General features: G+C 57.2%; 9 protein-coding genes across 9 annotated transcripts; 4 read left to right on the top strand and 5 right to left on the bottom strand.

The window, feature by feature from the left end:
* Window positions 1–278: 278 nt before the first annotated feature.
* Window positions 279–1230, bottom strand: B0H64DRAFT_148415 (uncharacterized protein). The gene is made up of 2 exons (XM_062798398.1): window positions 1045–1230; window positions 279–963 (listed from the first exon to the last, which is right to left on the bottom strand). The coding sequence occupies exons 1-2, from the start codon at window positions 1158–1160 to the stop codon at window positions 516–518; spliced, it is 564 nt and encodes a 187-aa protein (XP_062659062.1). The 5' UTR covers window positions 1161–1230; the 3' UTR covers window positions 279–515.
* Window positions 1231–2526: 1296 nt separating this feature from the next.
* Window positions 2527–3931, top strand: B0H64DRAFT_322162 (putative ZIP zinc transporter; the record flags this gene model as incomplete). Its single annotated transcript, XM_062800549.1, has 5 exons — window positions 2527–2666; window positions 2719–2840; window positions 2914–3026; window positions 3083–3335; window positions 3399–3931. The coding sequence occupies 5 exons, from the start codon at window positions 2527–2529 to the stop codon at window positions 3929–3931; spliced, it is 1161 nt and encodes a 386-aa protein (XP_062659061.1).
* Window positions 3932–4028: 97 nt separating this feature from the next.
* On the top strand, window positions 4029–5417 carry B0H64DRAFT_459887 (S-adenosyl-L-methionine-dependent methyltransferase; the record flags this gene model as incomplete). Its single annotated transcript, XM_062807456.1, has 2 exons — window positions 4029–5090; window positions 5394–5417. Exons 1-2 carry the CDS (start codon window positions 4380–4382, stop codon window positions 5415–5417), a joined length of 735 nt encoding a protein of 244 aa, XP_062659060.1. The 5' UTR covers window positions 4029–4379.
* Window positions 5418–5560: 143 nt separating this feature from the next.
* B0H64DRAFT_148384 (Sas10 C-terminal domain-containing protein) lies at window positions 5561–7966 on the bottom strand. Its single transcript, XM_062798396.1, has 3 exons — window positions 7356–7966; window positions 6357–7304; window positions 5561–6295 (listed from the first exon to the last, which is right to left on the bottom strand). Exons 1-3 carry the CDS (start codon window positions 7797–7799, stop codon window positions 5810–5812), a joined length of 1878 nt encoding a protein of 625 aa, XP_062659059.1. The 5' UTR covers window positions 7800–7966; the 3' UTR covers window positions 5561–5809.
* Window positions 7967–8191: 225 nt separating this feature from the next.
* On the top strand, window positions 8192–11405 carry B0H64DRAFT_321636 (uncharacterized protein; the record flags this gene model as incomplete). The annotated part of the gene is made up of 4 exons (XM_062800528.1): window positions 8192–8317; window positions 8429–9316; window positions 9958–10981; window positions 11038–11405. The coding sequence occupies 4 exons, from the start codon at window positions 8192–8194 to the stop codon at window positions 11403–11405; spliced, it is 2406 nt and encodes an 801-aa protein (XP_062659058.1).
* Window positions 11406–13271: 1866 nt separating this feature from the next.
* Window positions 13272–14859, bottom strand: B0H64DRAFT_148372 (guanine nucleotide binding protein, alpha subunit). Its single transcript, XM_062798395.1, has 4 exons — window positions 14491–14859; window positions 14073–14415; window positions 13460–14016; window positions 13272–13407 (listed from the first exon to the last, which is right to left on the bottom strand). The coding sequence occupies exons 1-4, from the start codon at window positions 14606–14608 to the stop codon at window positions 13364–13366; spliced, it is 1062 nt and encodes a 353-aa protein (XP_062659057.1). The 5' UTR covers window positions 14609–14859; the 3' UTR covers window positions 13272–13363.
* Window positions 14860–18930: 4071 nt separating this feature from the next.
* Window positions 18931–19998, top strand: B0H64DRAFT_341107 (uncharacterized protein; the record flags this gene model as incomplete). Its single annotated transcript, XM_062801245.1, has 3 exons — window positions 18931–18973; window positions 19053–19153; window positions 19250–19998. 3 exons carry the CDS (start codon window positions 18931–18933, stop codon window positions 19874–19876), a joined length of 771 nt encoding a protein of 256 aa, XP_062659056.1. The 3' UTR covers window positions 19877–19998.
* Window positions 19999–21121: 1123 nt separating this feature from the next.
* Window positions 21122–22013, bottom strand: B0H64DRAFT_148272 (uncharacterized protein; the record flags this gene model as incomplete). Its single annotated transcript, XM_062798394.1, has 1 exon — window positions 21122–22013. A coding segment is annotated over exon 1 (583 nt), but the record flags the coding sequence as incomplete, so codon positions are not given.
* B0H64DRAFT_441930 (uncharacterized protein) lies at window positions 21766–22117 on the bottom strand (the record flags this gene model as incomplete). Its single annotated transcript, XM_062806603.1, has 2 exons — window positions 21766–21960; window positions 22043–22117. 2 exons carry the CDS (start codon window positions 22115–22117, stop codon window positions 21766–21768), a joined length of 270 nt encoding a protein of 89 aa, XP_062659054.1.
* Window positions 22118–22534: the final 417 nt, after the last annotated feature.

Below are 22534 nucleotides of genomic sequence, written 5' to 3'. Positions count from 1 at the left end.
TGAGAAACATCTCCTGGGTTGCATGGATGGAAGAGGGCCATGGAATTTTCCAAGGACACGCGGGCGGATATCAGGTTGGCCTCTGGAAGGAAGGAATATCGGGCAGGCCGCAGAATTCAGGCAAACTACCGCCTTCGAGACGAAGACCGCGGTGGAAACTCTAGGTACGTATGTCTTTTCTTTTTAGTACAATACACAGTATTCAGTGGAGAATACCTATCTCCCTTCCATGTGGTTGCAGCTCTCCCGAAACTGGTTCAGACAGTAGACTTTCGTCCCCATTATGTGGTAATCGCCTAGACACGCGGATGATGCAGCTCAACGATTTGATTGTGAAGCTAACCAACAGACAGATACAGATAGGTAATAATGTGTAGCAATCAAAGCCAAAAGAATTATTGCATCAGCTCAGCCAGAAGAATCCAAATATCCTCCACACGAAGACCAGACCAGACCAGACCAGACTATCTAACTAGTACATGTACAGGTACATCCCAACCAGAACCCGTAACCTCTCACAGGCCCAGCGCAGCGAGCGCAGCCAGCCCAAGCACGGGCACGGCCGCGAAGCCCGGCGCACCAGCGGCGCCAGCAGTCGAGACAGCGCTGGTGGAGGTCGTAGACGCAGTAGCGTTACCCGCCTCGGTAGCCGTCGTGGCCACACTAGTAACCAACGAAGACGACGACGAGTCAACGACCGGCGGCGCGCTGGTGGTCTCGGCACCGTCGCCGCCGCTGCCGGTCTCGCTGGCGGGCGGGCGCGGGCCCTCGCAGTGCCAGTGGTCGCCGTGCGGCTCGCAGCCGATCGACTCGGTCGGGCTCGGGCCGGCCTCGTCGGTGTGCTCCTCTTCGTCGTCGTCGTCGCCACCGGCGGCGCTGGTGGTGGTGGTGGTGATCTCCGCGGGCGGGGCCGAGGTCGTGGGCTCCGCGGTGGTGGCGGGGGGGCGCGGGCCTTCGCAGTGCCTGTTTTGAGGAGGGGAGGGGTGAGTTAGGGTGTTGTGATGGGTGGTTGGGCGGTTGGGTGGTTGGGTTGGGCTTGCTTACCAGTGGTCGCCGTGGGGCTCGCAGCCGATGGACTCGGTCGGCGAGGGAGCGAGCTCCTGGGCCAGGGCGGGCAGGGCGTAGAGCCCGAGGAGGAAGGCGACGGCAGAGGTCTTCATCTTGGCGGGTTGAACGAGAGTGGTTTGTTCAAAAACGAAGTCGGTGTGTGCTGACACGGACAGGTGTGTGTGGGATCCCGTTAGGTATTTCAAACGAATGAAGTGAGACCTGGGTCATCAAGGTGAGAGGTCGACGGAAGCGGGAGGGCGGCTCTTAAGAGGCCTGGACACGCGGGATGCCCTCCCGTCAGTATCGTCGTCTGCTCAGCTTGACCGACCTCCACCCCGACTTACACCACAAACGCCGGCGAGAAGCGGACCAATCGGACGGAGCCAACTTGCCAAGACCAAAGTACGGCCGCCCACCTGCAGGAGAGGATTTCCAGTATTTTCCTGGCAGCCATCAAGGTCCTCCTTCTTCCCCTTGTCCAGAACCCATTCTCTGGGCGTTTCCGTGGGGGGAATATTGGATCACAGGAGATCCCAGACAACCGGGTTTTATTTACCTCATTTTGATTCACATGCGGACAAGCGTTGTTTCTGCGATGAAATCATGAAGTCCCTTCCATACCAGGCTTACCTTCGGTTTGTATTTTATACCGCCCTCGAGCAGGACTGCACGAGAGCAGGTGGCGAGGTTCCCCGCATGGTAAACAAATCAAACACCAGACCCTCTTTGAATTGCTTATTCGCTCGGCCCCTTTTGGCTGTCTTCTCGCGGCGGAGGACCCGAGTGTCTGGCACCCGAGTCGCGCTCTTCCAAGGTACCTCCCTACCTAGGTAGTTAGCGGCATCAAGACAAGACTTCAAAATGAAGGGCGAAAATGCCGCCAAACATGCCAGGGTCCAGCTTTCAACCCTCGGCTCACCCTCGGTCAAAGCCATTCAACCCGTCTTTCATTGGCGGAGTTAGGAGGGGAGAGGAGACCTCCCGCGTGGGAGGGGGATACCATCCTAGGATTCCTAGCTCTTGGCATCGAGGCTGACAGCGCAGCATTAGGGGTTCAAAACATGTAACTATGTATGTACATGTGTACCTTACCTAACCTGGTTTGCATTACGCTACCCTTCTGTCCCTCGGGATTCCTGCGGTGGCTTGAACTATCGGCCCCTTCGGCCCCCGTTCTTGCTGACCCGGGACAGTCCCAAACAACCTTGATGGATATTGGTGACAGAACCTCGAAGGACAATGTGAATCCAACGTCGTTATTGACTCCGCGGTCTCTATTCCCTGTCCTCGCTACGAATACTTTTCCCAGTTTTAAGGGCTCCCTTTAACGAGCGCAGCCACACTACTGACGCCATCTCGGCACTGGACGGCCGTCGTCGCTACTAACAGAGACCAACCATGTTGAGCAAGACTCAACCACGGCGCGCCTTCACTGGCGTTGCTGCCATAGTTTTCTTCACGACTCTTATATTGTTGATGAGCTGGGGGACAATCTTCGGCACCGGCGGGACACAGCCGGCCGTTCCACTCCATTCACCACACGGGGATAGTCCGGGAGGCGCCGTCTCTGAAGACGGAGCGGGCGAACGGCATTGCCACTTCCATGCCGGAGTAGAGTATGTAACCACTGGCTAATTAAAGGGTGAACTATGTCTGATAAAGGACTAGGCACTGCGTCGGGGGCGAGGTCAACAACAAGACGGCTTCGCGTTGTGAGCGCATCGACCGAGACTACAACATCCCGCTCCGGGTTGGAGCATTGTTTGTGGTGCTGATTGCCAGTTCTATCGGTGTGTTTTACTTGCCTTTCATTCACTTAACTCTGGGTATACTCTGATATACGTGGTCTAACGAGCATTGTAGGCGTGTATGGGCCGATTCTCGTAGCGGCCATCCTCCCCCCCAAGACGAGCGTCATCTCGGCGGTACTGAAACAGTTTGGGACCGGCGTCGTCATTTCGACTGCGTTTGTCCATGTCAGTGCCATCTCCCGGCGACGGTAGACCTCTCGACTAATGATGCTCTAATATAGCTGTTCACGCACGGAATCCTGATGTTCCAGAACGAGTGCCTAGGAAAGCTTTCGTACGAGGCAACACCCGCCGTGATTCTCATGGCTGGCGTTTTTGTGTCCTTTTTGGCGGATTATTCTGTGCAGCAAATACTCCTGTGGCGGTCGACGAAAAAAGGGGACACGACGGATGAGAACGGCGGAAACTCTACCATTTCCGCAGAACTGGTCAATGTGGCCATACTCGAAGCTGGCATCATGTTCCATTCTCTGCGTAAGTCAAAAACCCACCAGATGCTTAGTTGAGATACGGATCGGTCACTTACTTGTTTGTCAGTCATCGGCCTTACCCTGGTAGTCACCGCGGACGGCTTCTTCGCAACACTGGCACTTGTAATCGTCTTCCATCAGGCTTTCGAGGGAATAGCCCTCGGAACTAGAATTGCCGCTCTAGGATCCCCTGGTCGGAGCGTGGCTTCGTTTGGGCACAGCCATCATCACCACCACTCTTTCGAACCCGAAGGCAACGGGGCGACATTGGCTGAAGATACAGCTTCTTCAAAGATTTCAATAGCCCGTAAGCTTCTCCTCGCCAGCGGCTTCGCCTTCGTCACGCCCGTGGGAATGGCAATCGGCATCTGCCTTTTGAAGGTTTTTAACGGGAACGACCCCTCCACCATCGTCGCCATTGGGGCCATTGATGCCTTCTCTGCCGGCATCTTGGTATGGGTTGGTATCGTTGAGATGTGGGCGCACGACTGGATGACGGGCGGCGAAGTGTCACAACTAGATGCTCGGGGGAAGATATTATGTTTGGCTGGGCTCGTAGCTGGGATGGTGAGCATGAGCGTGCTGGGTAAGTGGGCTTGATATGCTCACTGAGCCGCCATCCTGGTAAACACAGAGTAGCAATATTTGCTGGGCCGGTTAAAACAATGATTCCCAACCCCATCGTCGCCACTCTCGACAAAGTAGCCGTCACTGTCTGTCTGCCTGTTAATCCGGCCACATATCATTTCGCCCAGTCAACGAATCGGGCATGGACGGTTGTTGCTGACCACCCCCTTTACGGTTCCCGTCCCGGAAGGAGAGAACAAAGCTGCTCCTCGGGGTCAATAATGACCCGAGTTCCCGCATGCTAAGACGCGTTGTCTTGGGCTGGGTAGCACACCTGCCTATCAAGGTTCTCAGCCCGCATCCGGCAGCGGCAACTTCAGCTATAACAACACCCAGCATCCCAACAGTGTCAACACGGTATCCATATCAACCACCTCAGTATTACCGAAACGCTCAAAACCCTTAAGAGACAGCAGCAACCATGGCCACCGAAGCGCCCCAACCCAAGACCGCCGTCGAGCACTTCAACGCGTCCGCCGAATCCTACGAAAAGTACACCGGCGGCTGCACCCGCGAGCTCGCCCTCGCCCTGCTCAACCTCCCCGAACTCGCCGACGCCGGCGCGCCAGGCTCCGTGGTCCTCGACAACGCCTGCGGCACCGGCATCGTGACCGAAGAACTCCTCCTCCGCCAACCCCCCACCACCACCACCACCACCACCACCACCTCTCCCACCAGCCCCAGCGCCACCATCCACGCCGTCGACGCCGCCCCCAACATGGTCACCCTCGCCCAGCACAAACTCTCCACCCTCCCCCCCCAACCCAACCACACCATCACCACCCATACCATGCCCGGAGAGCACCTCGCCTTCCCCGATCACACCTTCACCCACAGCATCACCAACCTAGGCATCCTCTTCTTCGCCTCCGGCCCCGCCGGCGCCGCCGAGATCTACCGCACCCTCCGCCCGGGCGGCATAGCCGTCGTGTCGACGTGGACCGATCTGGGGTACATCGGCCCCGTGGTGCAGGCGGCGCAACGGATTGTGAGGCCGGGCGAGGAGGTGTATAAGCTGCCGGTGGCGGGGGAGTGGTTGGAGGGGGGGTATTTGAGGCGGGTGATGGCTGGGGGCGGGTTTGGGGAGGCGGGGGTGGAGATGGTGGAGATGGTTGGGGGGGTGGATGGGGGGGTGAGGGCGCATTATGGGGCGCGGACGGTGGAGGGGGTGGTGGAGTTGTTGATGCATTCGTTTCGGGGGGTGTGGGCGGGTTGGGGGGAGGGGGAGCAGAGGAGGTTTGGGGAGGTGGTGAGGGAGAGGGTGGAAGGGGTGGTGGAGGAGTATGTTATGCCGGATGGGGAGAGGGGGGTGGGGATTCCGATGATGGCGGCGGTGGCTGTTTGTAGGAAGTGAGGAGCTGGGAACTGGCTGCTCGTTCGTTGGTGTGGGGGATTTGGGTTGTGAGAGCACGTCTCCCTAGGTATTCCTAGGTAGTTATACTCGATGCTGGACTCTTAGATGTGGGCATGGCCTCACCCTGTTTGTAGACGGCTATGCCTTTCTGCTGTATGAAGGAACCCATCTCGACGTCCAATGTGACTTGACATCCTTCCTCTCACTATCATTCGACCATGTTCCCATGGATCATGGCACAAGACAGATATGACCTCCAGATGGGTAGTCAGCGTCCTAGTAGATGTCAAAAAACACCAACGCTTGGTAGTCCCGTCCTGAGGCCGAAGAATTTCCACCCGGGGTGTAAACATGATGTAATTTGCGCCTCACTGTTGCAGCGCGAATCCATTGACGGTTTAACTTGTTCCACACTCCATATCCGGTATCTGCTTTGGCTCCCCTTAAACGGGGTAGCCCAGGACTGCCAAACATACCAAACAAAACACCGCTCACCCTCACAACTTGGTACTCTTGACCAGCCCCGTCTTGATACCCGACAACTCTCCCTGGTACCCGCCGGGCCCCTCGCCGCCCTTGTACACGGCCTTGACGCTGCGCAGCTTCTTCTGCTTCTCCTCGTACTTCATCCTCTTCTTGACGCGCGGGTTGCGCACCTCCTTCTTGCGGTGCGGCGTCAGGCCCTTGTTCTTCTGGATCTGGTACGTGATCTGCCGCTTGCCGTCCGCCCCGACCCCCTCCGCCTCGACGACGCGCTCGCCCTTGCGCGCCTTAGCCAGCGCGTCGTACCGCGCCGCCTTGTCCTCCCGCTTCCGCTTCGCCCCGTGCGCCACCATGTCGTAGTACTCGTCCTCGTCCCCGCGCACCTGCCTGGCCACCGCGTCGTCGCCGTCGCTGTCGTCGCCGCCCAGATCGGCACCCAGCTTGCTGCCCTTCTTCCCGCGGTTCTCGGCCTCGCGGTTGAGGCGGGCTTGGCGGTCTCGCTGTGAGGGGGTTAGTTGGTCAGCTCAAAAATCTCATGTAAGGGGGTAAGGGTTAACTCACGAATCGTTCGCGGTATGGAATATCCATGTCACCGCCTGCGTCACGACCAGCGCCGGCTCGCTTGTTGGCCTTCTGGACGATCTGCGAAGTGTAAAACTTAAGCGTCTTCTTCCGGCGCGCCTTATCAGCGGCCGTACGGGCGTCGAGCGCCTCTTCCTCGCCGAAATCGGAGCGGTTGTCATCGTCGGCCGCGTCGGCCGAGGCAACAGGCGCAGAAGCAATCTTGCCGGCCTTCTTAGTGCTCTTAAGCAGCGTCGACAGGTCTGCAAGAGACTGCTCAACGGCTTGGGCCTTTCTGGCTGCGTCCGCTGCCTTCTTCTTGTTCGCCTTAATCTCTGACTTGGAAAGCTTCTCGCCCCTCCGCTTCGGCACGGACGCGGCATCAAGCATCTCAAGATCCTCCTCTTCGGGCGGAGAGAGCATGCCGGTGGCAGGTACGGCCGACTTCGTTGACCTGAACTGCTTTGCTTTCGACCAGGCTTCGCGGCACTCCATCAGAGTCTCCATAACCTCATGGTCCCTGAGTTCTGACGGGTTCAGCGTCGCCGGCGACCCGTCAACATCGCGCGATGGTGACGTGAGGATGGCGAAGTAGCTCGCCAACGCAGCGACGTAGCACCCTAAGAGCCAGGACTTGACCACCTCCAGCGACTTGGCAGGTTTCCCCTCGGCCTCTTTTCGTAATGTCGGGAGAAGAGGCTGCAGTTCCCTAAACTCGTCTACCAGGTAGTCGAATTCCGGATACCGGGCCTGTAAGAGCTTGTACCTCTCCTCATGGCCCATGTCCGCCGTCACCTCGACTTCTTTCAGCACTTCGGTCACAACTTCCTCCTCGTCCCCAGCTTGTTCTTTCGGCGCTAACCATTCGCTCTCGTCAAAGGCGAAATCGGCCTCCTGCATCTTGGCCAACTTCTTGGCCTGAAGACGCCTAGCCTCTGCCTCTTCTTCCTAGAATGCATGTTAGCGCCAGCCGTGACATCCGGATACAAGGCAACCTACCAGGGCATCGGCCTCCGTCTCGATATTGTCCGCATCGTAGTACTCCTTTCTTGAAGAACCCCACCACCCCTCGTCACCCTCCTCCTCCCCCGCCTTTTCTTCCTCCTCAGACACATCCTCGTCTCTTGCGCTCGGTTTCTTGCCCCCCTTCCCCTTGGCTGGCGCCTGCTCCTCTTCCTCTTCGCTCTCGTCTGACTCTTCCTCCCCCAAGATCTCCTCCTCCGAAACCTCTAGGAAGGCGTCCTCCTTCTCCTGCCTCTTGAGGCGCTTGGAGCTCGGTTGTTCATCGTCGTCAAAGTCGATGCGATCCTGGTGCGCCCAGTACTCGTCCTCAGAATCGGCGACGTCTTCGTAGGTTTTGATGGTGAGGCGCGCGTCCTTGGCGTCGATGTCGCGGGGCCCTGTAGGTTCGGCCTTGCGCGGGGCCTTTCTCTTCTTAGCCATGTTAAGAGGTATTAGGGTTTGCGGACGTGACGGTAGTATGAGAGTCGCCCAAAGCGCGTTGGTTATAGACAAACGGTTTTACACAAACTCGGTTGTCTTGAGCTGGCTCTGTGTGGGGTTCGTCGTTGCGAAGGCTTCACTGCTCCGGGTTCACGGCAGAACTTTTTTTTCTGGTGACCGCCCGAGAAAGTGGAAGGGGCAGACCCACCTTTCCCGCCTGGCCCCACTGTTGTGCAGGGACCCGCTGCTTGTCCTGCTTGTGGAAGTTGCCCATGTGGATGAGACCGAAGAAGCCAATCAAGCCCCTGTTGAGAACGACATTCACGGGTTGAAGGCCTGAAAGCTCGCGTCTCACCGATCACAAATCATCAACGGTGTTGAACTTCTCACTCATGGATATTCTTCAAAGACTCGGTATCCCCTTACCAATTGCCACCGGAGCTTTAGGTCTCATCATAGCACTCATCGCAGGCATGGGCTTATTCGGGCGAAAGAACCAGATGCCCGTCGATGGCCGGGTATGTTATTATGTGATGATGATACTCGAAACAATACATTCATCAGTCCAATCCAATCCAATTAAATCAAAACAATTACAAAAAAATCCATACTAATAATTCTCTTCCCAGACGGTGCTCATAACTGGCGCCTCCGAGGGCATGGGCCGCAGTGCCGCCGTCCAGCTCGCTGCCAAGGGTGCCCACATCATCCTCGTGTCGCGCAATGTCGGCCGTCTCGAGGAAGCCCTCGCCGAGGTCAAAGCCGCCGCCTCCTCCCCCGCCACCCAGCGCTTCACCTACATCTCCGCCGACGTCTCGGAGCCGGACTACGCATCGGCCGTAATCGCCGAGGCCATCGCCTGGAACGGCGGCCGCAGCCCGGACATCGTCTGGTGCATCGCCGGCATGTCCACACCCTTACTCTGGACCGACGACAACGCCATGGCGGCCGCGCGCCGCAACATGGACGTCAACTACTTCGGCTCGGCCGAGATGTCGCGCGCCATCCTGCGGGAGTGGCTCAGCCCGGAGAGCCGCGCTAGCACCGACGGCACCGCCCGGCCCGAGCCCAAGCACATCGTCTTCACAGCATCAGTCCTAGCGCTGTTCGCCATCGTCGGGTACGGGCCGTACACGCCATCCAAGTGGGCGCTGCGCGGGCTGGCCGACACGCTGGCGATGGAGGTCAACCTGTACCCGGACACCCCCGTCAAGGTGCACGTGGTGTTCCCCGCGACCATCACCAGCCCGGGGCTCGAGCGCGAGAACCAGACCAAGCCCGGGATCACGACCGAGCTGGAGAAGGACGAGCCGCCCGAGACGCCCGACACGGTCGCGCGCCGCGCCATCGCCGGCCTCGAGCGCGGCGAGTACTTTGTGGCTGTCTCTTTTCTCGGCAACCTCATGCGTTGTGGTGTCATGGGCGGGTCGCCGCGGAACAGCTGGCTGTTTGATACGCTGCTGGGGTGGTGGGTGCCGGTGATTTACTTTTTTGTGCTGCGCGCTATGAACGGGCAGGTGAAGGGGTGGGCGAAGACGCATGGGCATCCGGCGAAGCCTGCGAAGGCGACGTAAGGTGTGTTGGTAAGGTGTAATAATACGAATGGGACATCTGTGAAAGGGTCAAAATGGCGGGGTTTGTACTGTATTGGGTGTTTTATTCGTTTGATGTAATTCTCGAGTTAGCTAATAGTTTTCTCTTCTTCTCCGGGTCCTTATTTTGCAATAGCCGTTCTCTCGAGGCGTGTTTTGTCTTCTCGTTCTTTTTTGGAGCCCACCCCGTCATTGTTTGCTTGCTCGAAGACAAAAACATCCATGATACATTTACAAGCACAACGTGGTAGCCAGAGCCACAGTCAGCAGCCATTCATCATGGACGGATTATAAAGTCAAATATCCCAGAAAGTCGTTAGCTCCCTTCTGACCACCACACCAAAGAATCCCAAAGCGGAAGTGAAGGTAAAGAGTTTCGATGCAAGTGAAGACAAAGGCCCCACGCACAGACCAGTCACCTCCCCCACAGACCGGTTCCACAAATAAACAGGCCCCATCCATTGGACAATCCCATAAAATTCTCCGCCGGGCAGCCACGCCTCCTTCGCGCTCCAGCTTTCTTTCACCTCACGACCCAAAAATACCGACCTTGCAGCTGACGACAGCTGCTCAACTACAGCGATCCCTACCGACACCAGCCCATCGCAGCTGTCCCGAGGACCATTTTGATATCCCGTTCGGGCACGAGCATGAAATCGTCCGTCATCCGCTCGCAACGCGGTCGACCAAGTAAGGTGACGAAGTCGGCCCCTTCGCCACGCGGCCGCACCCCGCGCCAGGTGGCAGCACAGTTGGCTGCCCAAGAAGACCACACCCACTCCCAGAATCACAACCACATCCACTCTCACCCCCACGGACACGCTCACGACTTGTCCGACGAGCTCAAGGGTGATCCGGCTTCCGTATTTGATAGCGTGAGGATGGGCGCTGAAGATTACGCTGCCGCCGCGGCTGCTGCTGCCGTCATGGACACCGACCTCACCGAGGATGCCCACGGCGAGGCAGAGGCCGAGGCCGACATGGACGACGATGACGGTACCGGGGGCCCTTCCGGGTTGCCACACGTCGACCTCACCGCTGCTAACATTCTCGCAAACGGCGGTGCCGGGCCGCCGGGGAGCGCCATGTCTCAGCCCGTCCAAGAGCAGCTCCAGGAAATGCAGCAGAACTTGGCACACGCCCAGCACGCCCACCAACACCAGCACCAGCACCAGCATACCCATCCGCACCAACACCACCAACCGCAAGCCCAGATGGGTACCCCGCAGCAAATGCAGCCCGGCCACCAAGGGATGGATGGGTCCATGGTGAAGACGACCGAGGACCTCGCACGCGACTCCGGTTACGGCGACCTTAACGTGGAAAGCGCCCTAGCCAAGCGGCTGGCGAGGGACCCGGGTCAGCGCCTCGCCCAGCAGCGCCGGCCCGAGCAAGTCCTCAACTTGGCGCGGCGCAGCAACGTCGAGGCCCTCTTTGCCCACATCGCGGGGGAGCCCGCTCGGGTCCCCTGCAAGAACTGCCACAAAGGCCACGGCCCGTGGACCAGCTGCGTAATAGTCGACGGCCAGATGTGTGGAAGTTGTGCCAATTGTTGGTTCAACGCTAGTGGTGCCCGATGTAGCTTTCATGGTAACTTCACCCCAGAGTTGACAAAAGAAGTTCCTTCTAACATGACCCGCTTGTAGAAACGCGCAATCCGCAGGCTGTCCCACAGCACCCCGCCATCTTGCCAGCCGCCACCGCTGGCCTGGCCAACGACCCTACCTACCGCTTTGCCACCGCTTCGCACCCGTTACTGCAGCCTCATGCTCCTGCGATGGGAGCTGTCAACCATCCCGGGGGGTTGCTCATCAACAACCCGGTACTCCAGCAGATGGTGAACCGAGCCATGGTCGAGGTCCGCCAGGCTGACAAGCCCACCCGCCAGCTCATCCAGATCGAGATCGCGGCGAAGCAGTTGGCCCTGCAGATCGTCGAGTGCGAGGAGATGGTGAATGGCCAGGAGCCGCCCGGCGGGCCGCAGCAGGTCATGGGCGACGACTCCGGGGCCTAGTGTTGTCCGGACTCCAGCTTTTCCGAGGCGGTGTTAGCGGAGCGACTCGGTACAAGCCTTGGCTAAGTACTTTACGACCACATCGCCGTTTTCTTGACGGCGGGCGCGCAGCTGTCCGCCAGTTTCTCAACTACACTACCAGACCGACTTTACCGGCGCTGCCAGTTACGACAACATCCTCGTACAGTGGAAGGGGGTGCATTCCACTTCAGCACCCTGGTGGTAGGAGTGCGACCTCGGAACTGCGTTTGAAGAAGGGTATACCCTTACCTCCCTTACACTAGGGTTATATATATAGGCCCTGACTACGGTTTTCTCCAACGTGGATAAAGCGATACCCCTCATGTTTCAAAAACGACATTCACCATCCCTCCCCCCGCGCAGTTGTCCTCCCCCGTTTCTATTCCCTGCCTGGACTCGCAGCAATATATATTTGTAATGCACACCGCCGTGCTGCCGACCTGTTTCTTTTCGTATATCACCGTCGAACAAGGGGGTTGAAATCCTTCTCTCATGGTCAGCTAGTGATGCATGTTGGGGTGGTGAGGCTGGAGAATTCGCGGGTTGGGAGAGATGATAGCATCCATCATCCCATCATGCAACAACATAGTCTCGGGGCACCGTTTGGTTCTTTCTGATAAACAAGCTCGGGCACACAAATAAATTGATCTGGGTTGTTTGGTTTCTTGGTGCCCGAGAGGCTTGGTTTCGGAATGCTAGTGTGAGCAGAGGGCGTGGCGGGACGCCCATCGACCGGGCTGTAGGGTCAGAAATAGCTTGCTCTCCGGTGGTGATGTTGGTAGCATGGTCATTCTATATAGGCCGGCCATCGGCCGCGGTCATGATGTGATGTTAGTGGTTGAAGTCGTTGATCAGGGGGACTAACAGGGAATTGTTCTCCGAGGTTTTCTGGCTTTGTATAGTCGAGTCGAGACAATACATTATATCAGCTTTGCTCTCTGATGCTGGGCGGCACCCCAACTCTAGCATACATAACTTCCCACAGTGCCCATAAGGTTGTCGTCCGATCAGACATGGACGGCATATGATCGCCCATCCCGCCCCCCGTCCATTTATCCCGCCATCCCGGCTGGCGATCCGGTTCCCGGGGGCGTCTTACCCTCTTCCATGCGCTCGCGGGATGAGGCGTTCGTTGTTTGCCCCAGCGCTTCGGGACGTCTAGGGTGGCCCCTGATCGGAGCTCGTCTTTCAGGGGTTCCGAGGTTTATGAGGGTTTGATATGACTCGGGTATTTATTTGCTGGCCTGCTCGGAGACCGAATGACTCGCCCCATTGCACACAAAAGCTCCTGCAAAAATGAACGGCAAAAAGGGAAATCAACGACTGCGAAGACTAGAAGACAAAAATATGAAAACCCCCTGACTGGTATATGTCCCACCCGCTTGCTTGTCTCCCATCTCTTCCCGGATCGTATCACACACGGTCAATCAATCCCGCCCACTTTCACAAACGGTATCCGTCAAATCATCGTCGCCGCCTGCTCCATTGTCCTCCCCTTCCTCCTCGTGCGGAACCAAAGTTCTGCAGCGCCATATCATCCAGCATATGGAGGGAGACGGCAGCCCGCAGATGCTTCCCTGCCTAGTAAAAGTAAAAGTAAGAAAAAAATGATGGGACAGAAAAGACTTCATACACGATTTGAAAAGACACCAAAACCAGGACGAGATTCATTATTAAACAAGATATTTTACCCTCCTCCCAATGACAGATACGGCTTCTTCATGTACCGATACGCTTCCGATTCGATTTCATGATCCGGCCATGGGTCGTAGAGGTAGTAAACAGGCCCGGGTTGCATTACTCGGCGGAGTGTCATGATTCCACCGGTTCTGGCATATGCGACCCGGGGAGAGGTATCTTCTATGCCGAGCACTCAACATAGGCGACGCGAATTTGTGGATCCGTGGCTATAACGACGGGGCTGTCGTGTTTGCCGCTCAGATGAGCCCGCAGAGACGGAGGTTTTCCTGGATGATAATATCTGGATGATGGTCAGCATTCTGTATACTTCCGCGACAAAGATCGCAACTTACCATTCACTGCCGCCATGACGAAGCGAATCTGTGTTGTATCGGTCGCGCATGTGAAATGTGTGTAGATCTGCTTGCTCTCGTGCTGGTTCAGGCTGACGAAGCGGTTCAGGATGTAGTCGCACGCAGCACCGTAGTCGTCGCCGCCCTCGTAGTCGGGGAAGTAGTTCTTCATCGGGCTGACGGGCAGCTTCTCCTTGAACCTGTCGATCTTGTTGAGGAAGAGGATGATGGACGTCTTGATGAACCACCTCGAGTTGCAGATCGAGTCGAAGAGGGTGAGGGCTTCCTGCATACGGTTGACGGTTTCGTCCTCGAACAGCAGCTGGTCGTACTCGGAGATGGCGACCAGGAACAGGATGGTGGTGACGTTCTCGAAGCAGTGGATCCACTTCTTCCGCTCAGATCGCTGGCCACCGACATCAAACATGCGATACGTAAGCTCGCCAATGATGAAGGTGGTCTCGGTGATACCAGTCGTCTTGACACGCGACCGCAGGACATCCTGGTCGTTGGGCATGTAGTCGGGCGCGGCGATACGGGCGATGTTATCGAAGTAGCTATCAAATTGTCAGCACCAGGAACGGGAAAACCGGGCGATGCCAGGGGCACCCACTATCTTGCCGAGTCGTTGAGTTGGTACTCTCGAGATCGCTTGAAGCAGCTCTGGACGCCAGCATCCCTCCAAAGCGCCTCGATGGCGTTGCCGACCTCAGGCGGCAGCACATCCCCCTCGATCTGTGCCGGCTGCATGAAGATGGTCTGGACGTGGTATTCCATCCTCGAGTCCGCCAGCGGCAGCTCCAGGGACTCCATCGCCTCGAGGATGACGCGCATCGACTGAACCGTGTTGCTGAAGATGATCTCCTTGAAGGATTCGCGCTCGTCGCGCGAGTAGCCGCCTTCGTGGATGAGCTTCATCTGCTTCAGAATCGTCGACTTTCCGGATTCACCAGCACCTGTGCCAAACTGTTAGACTTGATGCGACGCTAGCGAGCCATTTATGCAGGATCGCGAGCATCATCCAGACGTACCCAGAAGCAACATCTTGATCTCATTGCGCTGTTGCATGCGATCCTTCTTCAGCTGGTTCTCGATCTCCTCGTTCCGGGCCTTGCCCTCCTTCTCCTCCGTGCTCATTCCGCAACCCATCTTGGCGGTTGGTCGAAGGCCAAATCGATGCAAGAAAAAGTGCCGTCAATTGCGAGTATTAAGGTGATTCGGTTGATGACTGGCAAGTGTTAGTTGAATCGTGTGTCGTGGTCATGGGATCCAGTCTCGACCCCTCTGGCGGCAGACTCTTCGCTAGGGAATGGCGCCCGCGACAGGCTCGCGACGGACAAGGCTTGCAACAAAACCCAGTGACAATCAAGCCGTCGCGGCAATCGCCTGAGTCGCTGACGAGATGGGAACAAGCATAGAATCCGGGTGATCGGGTGGGTGGGATAGGCGGTGGTGGCGTTGGTTTAGCTTCAAGGTGCACTTACTGAAGTTGCTCAAGGAGGTCGAGGCCCCAAAGTTTTCAGGGCGTTCGCGGTGCTTCAATCGAAAGCCGCAGGCAATCAAGAGCCAACCGGGAAAGAATGTCGCAATAACGGCAACAATCGCAAGTTTGTCGCCAAGGTCACGGGAGTGAAACAGGAAGATTGGGGCTTCACTGCTTGAGTGGTCGCGGAAAGTGCGGACCGGAGTTGAGGGAAGGATGGAGAGGAGGTGGGAGACCGGTTCTGTTAATGTGAGGAAACGCAGAGCCATGCACTCTGAATTTCGGGGGATGCAGCGGTCCTGGCGAACCTGGGAGACCCGGCGAATCAGACACGGAAGCAAGCGGGATAAAGTGGGACTTCAAGATCCCTGAGCGGCCAGTGCCCGCATCTGTTTCCTCAAATGCAGCCAGAAAAAAAGAGCAGTCCCTGTCAACGCTGGGGCCACCAACTCCTTTGCTCTGCGGCCGAGTTGGATCTGGGGGGATCGAAACGGTTTGGATTTCAAATGCAGAAACGCCCAGAATGCATATTTTTATCTGCCTGCCGGCGACCTCCATAGGCGATGCATCTGGCCTCCAAGAAACCTCAAATTGCACATCCCAAGGAACAGCAAGAAGGGGCCACCCGCGCCGCCCAGAGCCTTCCCGAAAGAGCATGGGCGCTTTCCGCCCCTGACGGCACCAAATTCCAGTGGCGCCTCCACGGCCGAGAGTCTAACCGGAAAGGTTTTGCGGACAATTGGATTATCGAGGAGGCGTTCCGGAGAATGTCCTGCGTCGTGGGATCGGGACGATCAGCAAAGGAGAAGGTGGTCCCGATCGCTGCCATATTATATTTTCCCTGGAACCCGGCTTTCTTTTCTTTGTCCTGCACTGCGACCTCTCGGGCTTTTGTTTCCAACATTCGCTTACCGACAACCGACACATCGCAGCTCACCGGATGGAGTAGGATGGTCTCCGTTCAGCTTCCCCGGCCCATGAATGAAGTTGATTGCTGTTGCGAGAGGGACACGCTGAATTGAGCATGAGTATCTCGAGCGGATGACTACCCGAACTCACAACTCTCTGTGATCGAAGTCGACAACATCGAAATGTGCCATGCTCTCTCCTTGCGGGGACTGTTACGATACTGAAAGCAGGATCAGCGACACACCCCAGCTCTTCTGCCGCCGAGAGAGCTGTTTCGAGATGGCCTGTGTGGATTAATGATCGGCACCGTTTTGGGAAGCCGGCTCTGAGCTCTGGAATCCAGGAACCAGCCGGAGTGCAGGTCACACAACGTCAATTCCATAGTTACGACATGTTGTCACAACGCGAACTTGACAACTCGACCAGTTGAACACTTATGTACTGTAGAACCGTCTGGGTTCATCGGCAGGCGTTGCGTATCGACGCCTTATCTCCGATGTTGCCGTCACCCCTCGTGGTTGCAAGAGGCGAGCCCCTTGGCGGCTCCCTTCCCATGCTGCATGCGCGTGCTGGATCAAGTGGACCCCTTCGAAAACCATACAGATTATTCGTACAGCAAACGGGAATGAGACCGAGTCATGGCCGTGGCCACGGGTGGGTTGCCTGCTTCTTGTGTCCCGAGATGCTGGAACAGTGATAGCGTGATGTCAGCTTGGGGGCTGAGAACAGTTCTCGTTTTGGACAACGCACATCTGTAATTGGTACAACTTGAGCCTCCCAAACCACCAAAACACACCGCCGATGATGGGGAGCGTCGCCACTCGGAGGGCGTTGGATGAAATTGCTCCCATCCCGTACCCCTCCAGTTTCACGGCCCCTTCTCCACCGCCTAGCCGTCTTTGGCTCCTGGAATTTCGACACAGATCTCGCGAGTTTATGCGGCATGGGATCTGAGACGTGCCCATGGCTGCCCACGCCGTCTTCACGTGCGACGATGGACCAGGTAGCCAATGATGCCGGCTACCAACTGCAAGATGCTGCACCGACCGATCAACCGACAATTCTGAGATCTGACGAGCCGCCCATGTTCACCTCTGCCGAGCGGCCAACGTGTTCCTGGCGAGCGAGTGTCTGGTATTCGCGAACCTTATTTTCCGCTTCCCCCCCTGGCGCCCCGCAAATGGGATCGACATCAGCAGCCGATCAGGCAAACATCGATCGAAGCCACATCCAGCACATTGAGCGGACACAACAAACTTTTCGGCGAGTGATGGTATCAAACCCTCCGAGAAGAGTGCTGAATCGAAGGTTCTTCGGTTGAAGACTGACGTGGTAATTTCGCAACGGAGAGGCTAGCCGTCCAACATTTTTCGCCGATGCTGGGCTATTGGTGACAATGACTCCTGATCCTTGCTTTCAAGGGATGGGGGATGATGGGGGACAGCGTGGGACTCCACAGTTCAAAGCGAGACTTTACCCCACCCGCCCCTGGTTCCCAGCAGCAGCCAAGTGATTCGACATCCGCGTTCCGGGGCTGAACCAGGGAAGCCAGGAACGTTGGTGGAGGGTTGCGCACGACACGTTCCCCGTGACGCCGTCGGGATTTTCGTTGATGAGGAGCCGAAGAGGCTACCATAGTATAATGATGATGGAGGGGCTCGGCATCGCCGGCTGGGCCGCTTCGTACCGAGGGTTGGTTGCCGCCGACCATCAGATTGTTGGTGGCACAAAAAGGGCGAAGGGCGAAGAGCTGAATTGGCCCCACCACCCTCGCCGGGCTTCCTCGGGGTGTGAAACCTGTCTCCCGCTAACCATCACAACCCAGAACTCTGGCATTGGATTCGGCAGCATGAGCAACGTGCATGCGGCAAGGCAAGACAGTGGAGGCGAGCCGCTGGCTCCGTTTGGCTGATGCATCACTTTTCAGCTTTCTAGCCAAGGAAGCTCATCAGGAGGAGCGACAGCACCCCCACTGATGCGATGCCGAACTGGCGGACGGATGGCGCAACTTGCAAGGTGGACATTCATTTCTTTTCCGGGTGACCTGCAGGGAGTCCCCACTGCCCCTGTCTTGGCAATGGCACCTCTCGGCATCGCGCTAGGATGGGATGGGTAAGATTCTAGAAAACTGATGTGGTGATGATGTCGATGGAGCCAGGCACCTCAAGGGCATGTCGACCATGGAAACCACGAATCCTCGGCCGTCGGGTCGGAACGAAATCCATCCTCAAGTCTAAATGAACTGGATTTTCTTTATTTTTCTTATATTTTGTCCCCTTTCTTTTACTCGACTTCTTTTGCTCAGTTTCCTTTTATTTGTTCCTTTCGCTTGATTTCTTGTTTTCCTTCCGAATTCGGCTCCTTTTGGCCAGACGGTGCCAGGGGCCGGCTTTGATGGCTGGGCATCTCGGCGCCTGGGATGGATGCACTCTTTGACGCGGTGAAACCATATACGACGAGACGGAGAGTGGCATATGAAAGGGAGGTTGATAAGAGCCCGCTAGTTATCCTGGTTGAGGCAGTGTTGTCAATCTGTTACGGGCCTTCGTTTGTGACGTCTGACCCGTCAGATCAGTCCTTTCTTGTTCGGATGAACTGGGCGCTGCGTTTTGGGCATGGCCCACTTTGCTTGCTGCAGAATCGGGGAGGTCGGATACCGAGGTAACACAGCGTTTCGAGGTAACTGTAACTACCTAGTTAACTTAGGTATGTACACATGAGAGTGAGCTACCAGCCGGGGGGAGACAGGCGTCTTCCTGCTGGTCGCCGTCTGTCAAACTGCACATTCACTACACTACATACACAGCAGGTACATAGTTAACGTTACCCAAACACAACTCCAAAGCGGCAGTCCAGTGCTTGGCGCAGATGAGCGGCTGGCGGCGACAGGGGTAACCCGCATTACCCGCGCCGATCGTTGGAGGAAAGAGACGGTGTCGTGTCTCTGGGCGGCTCCCAGGTTCTGCGACACCAAAACCACTCGCATATTTTTATTAGGCTTTTCACAGTAGTGTACAGTACATACAAAGTACGAATTAGTGCTAAATAACGTTACCCCCTTCCGGACTCCGACTCCACGATGGCATCCTCCGCGATCCATATGTCTCATCTTGGCGGGCGCGGTATGAACTCCGACCCCCCGAGCCCCTGACCGCTCCCACCCCCACCTATATGAGAGAGGCTCTAATGTGTCTTATCCAGCCTTCAACCACGACAATAGTCAAGACGCTGAGGTCGAGTATGACCGGCTGCGCGATCTGGCGCGGGCTGAGGCTGACAAGAAGAAATCATGCTTCGATCGGGTACGATGCTCACCCACTCATGGCATGATTTATTCTTTGCCGCCGTTCCACGGGACGCCGTTTGATCGTTGACTCATTGTGAACCGCGGGGTATAGGCTCACGAGGCCTATGAGCGTGGCGACGGCGCGGGAGCCAAGGAGCTCTCGGACGAAGGCAAGCGCCACCAGAAGAAACAGGCAGACTACAACAAGCAGGCCTCTGAGTTCATCTTTCGTGAGAACAACGCTCCTGGCCGCATCGCCGAGGACACCATCGACCTGCACGGCCAGTTTGTCGAAGAAGCCGAGGACATCCTCGAGGAGCGCATCCGCTACGCCCAGTCCACCGGGCAGTCCCACCTGCATGTCATCGTCGGCAAGGGAAACCACTCGACCGGCCACGTCCAGAAGCTGAAGCCGAGGGTGGAGAGGGTGTGCCGGGAGGCTGGGCTGGACTATGCCACTGAGGATAACGAAGGGCGCATCTACGTCGATCTAAAAGGTGGGAGAGTGGAGGCACCGCCGCCGTTGCCCTCCCAGCCCGGGGGATACCACGGCGGGTATGGTGGTGCCGGTGGTGGCCATCACCAACAGCACGGCCATCATGAGCAGCAGCACCATGGTGAGAGCGGCGGTGGGCATCACCAGCGCCCCCCGCAGCAACACCACCAACGGCCACCCCAGCAGCAGCAGGAGGAGGAGGATATCTTTGGTTGCCTCAAGGGCTGCTGTCTGGTCATGTAAATGGGTGCTGGCAATTGTTACCTGCTTCGTTGGATGAAGTCGTGGTGGCGGGGCGTTTGTGGAGCGTATCACTCACTCATATAGACGGTGAAAGAAATAAAGGAGCATTGCTTGCGTGCGGGTGGCCGCGTGGTGCAACTTTCAGTTGTCCTAGCATCTCATGGCAGCTCCGCCTGGCAGCAGTCTGTGCCTTTCTAAAAGAAGCCACGGGTACATGAACGCTATGGGCTCATACCTTCCACAACTGGAATCCTCTTTCAAAACTGCGTCGCCTTGTGCGTCAACCCCTTTGTAGCGCTTTCCAACAAATAAAGCTACGAACATCACCGGCTCTAGTACTTCGTGCCTGCCCATCGAACAACGACATGGGCAGTCCGTGTTTCTACCTTTTCCTGCTCCCTCCCGTTACGATGCGCCTCTACCTTCAATTTTTTAATCGATATCGCCCAACCTCACATAAACCCTCACGTCCGTATCTACACAAGAAGGGCCTCTCCCTGCAGGTGATTAGCGACAACGACGCATCAGTTAAGGAACCCAACCACTCTCATAACCACCTATCCGAGCCATCAAACACCCATACCAGTACCAGCACCAGTGCCAGCAGTACCAACACCGAGACCATCCCCATACAAACCACCAACACGAATCTTAGCCGCAACACCCACCGCAACCCAACCCTCTACTCTCCCTCAACCCCAACGACGCCCAACCAACAACCCCCAATAATCGCGCCCAACAACCAACAACACCCCCCCATCCAAGCACAACCCCCCACCATGAAACAACAACAACAACAACAAAACCAACAACGACAAACCCCCTTCCACAACCCCCGCCTCCCCCACGCCTCATGGTCCTCACCAACCCACCACATCACACGACCCCACACGGCCTCCCGCCTCGAAATCGGGTTTGTCTCCCTTGCCGCCGTGCTAGCCGTCGCTTTCTTCCTACTGGCCGTATATGTCTCGGTGCGACAGCGCCGGCTTAATGGGGGTAGTGGGAAGGGGGTGCGGTTTCCGGGGAGGGTTCCTGGGGTGAGGGGGTGGGGGTGTGGTGGGATGGGAAGTGGTGGTGGTGATGGATTTGGGGGTGGTTGTGAGGGTGAGGGTGAGAGTGGGAGTATGAGGCGGGGTGGTAGTTGTGGGGAGGATGGGGCTGTGGATGGGGGAGGGGGAATGCGAGGGGGGTTTGAGGGGGAAAAGGGAGGGGAGGGGAGGTCTTTGCTGGGGTTGTTTGTGAGGGGTGGAGGGGAGTGTGATGGCGACGGGGGAGAGGACTGGGTGGCGGAGGGGGTGGAGAGGGCTGGGAGACGGGTTGCGTGGGTGTTGCAGAAGCTGGGGAGGGGCATGACGCTGGTGTCGCGGCGGGTGAGGTTGGCTCCGCCGCCGTTGGTGAGGGACGTGGAGTTTGGGTTTGGTGAGGGGAGGATGGGCGGGCAGGTGGACGGGTTTGAGGTTGGGAGCGACTCGCTTCCGGCTGTGAGGAGTACAGGGAGGCCGGCGTGGCTTCTTCGTGGCGAGTGCCGGAGACGAACATCGCCGCGTGTGTCTGCGGATGGGGAGTGTCTTGTTTGACTGGCCCAACTTGACTGGTGAAGTGCGTGAAGGCGCGTTCGGATTCCACTGTTACCAATAGCCCTGGTTTTGAATCGATTCTGCTTCTGGTTACGGGATAACAGCATACCGTAGGCCAGAAGCCAAACAAAGGAAACGTTGCATTTTATGCGTCTAAGTTGACTGATGACACAGGGTTTGTACAGCCGAGTGTTCCCACCCTCTCGCTCTTTTTCTATCCATGCCGTAGTTGGTAGACAGGCGTTCATTAGCTCTCAGTCCAACTAGGAGAACGCCACCACCCAGCCACTTCTACCGACTACTCCAAGTTCATGCCTGCTTCCTGATGTCCCGTGCCGCCGCCTTCAGGCTGTAGTTGCACTCCTCGTACGCCCGCCCCGCGCCGAAACCAACACCGACAAACGCGGGCCACGCTCTCCGCTTGAAAATGAGAACGGAGAAAACGACGCCGAAACCGAGGCCGAGAGAGGACTTGATTATGAGGTTGGAGAGGCAGCGGTCCCACTGTTGACGTGTGTGTTAGCTACTTGGGTAGTTTCGACGTGTACTGCTTGCTGTCGTAGAAGCATCTTGCGGGGGTGCTGACCTTCTCGTTCAGAAGAGCCTCGCTGACGGGGCGCGACACAGCGCGGGAGGGCGTAGAAGGGGCGGTATCGGCCATGGCGGCGCAACTGTAAGTGACGTGACGTGTGTGGGTGTCGTGGTAGGAGAGTTTGACTGGTTGTTCGGGTTCGATTGTCGCGTTAGTGCAACTGTCCTATCGCGAAGCTTCCGGAGCGACCTACCTCAAGTGATCGAGCCAATTGAGGGCAAAGTGCAATGCGGAGGGCTGTGGTGGAGGCAGGCGGCAGCTGTCCCTCGTGCTCGTCGATGAAGCTATTTTGCTCCCGGACAAACGTCGTGCCAAGATCTCGAATGCCTGTTGTAAATGGCTCGGTCGCTGCCGTGGTCTTCCCGAGGGCGGTGAGCAGTGGGATGCAGGGATGTGAAGCTGGAACGGGGCAGATTCGAGATCTGGAGCGGCAGAATTTTGGAAATTTTGGGGCAGCTCTGAACTTCTGTCAGTGGGGCAGGCAAG

Source organism: Chaetomium fimeti, assembly GCF_033439085.1.
Source record: "Chaetomium fimeti strain CBS 168.71 chromosome Unknown B0H64scaffold_4, whole genome shotgun sequence".
Lineage (NCBI taxonomy): Eukaryota > Fungi > Ascomycota > Sordariomycetes > Sordariales > Chaetomiaceae > Chaetomium > Chaetomium fimeti.
The sequence above is the reverse complement of the archived record's forward strand: the minus strand, read 5'-3'. Positions and strand labels throughout refer to the sequence as shown.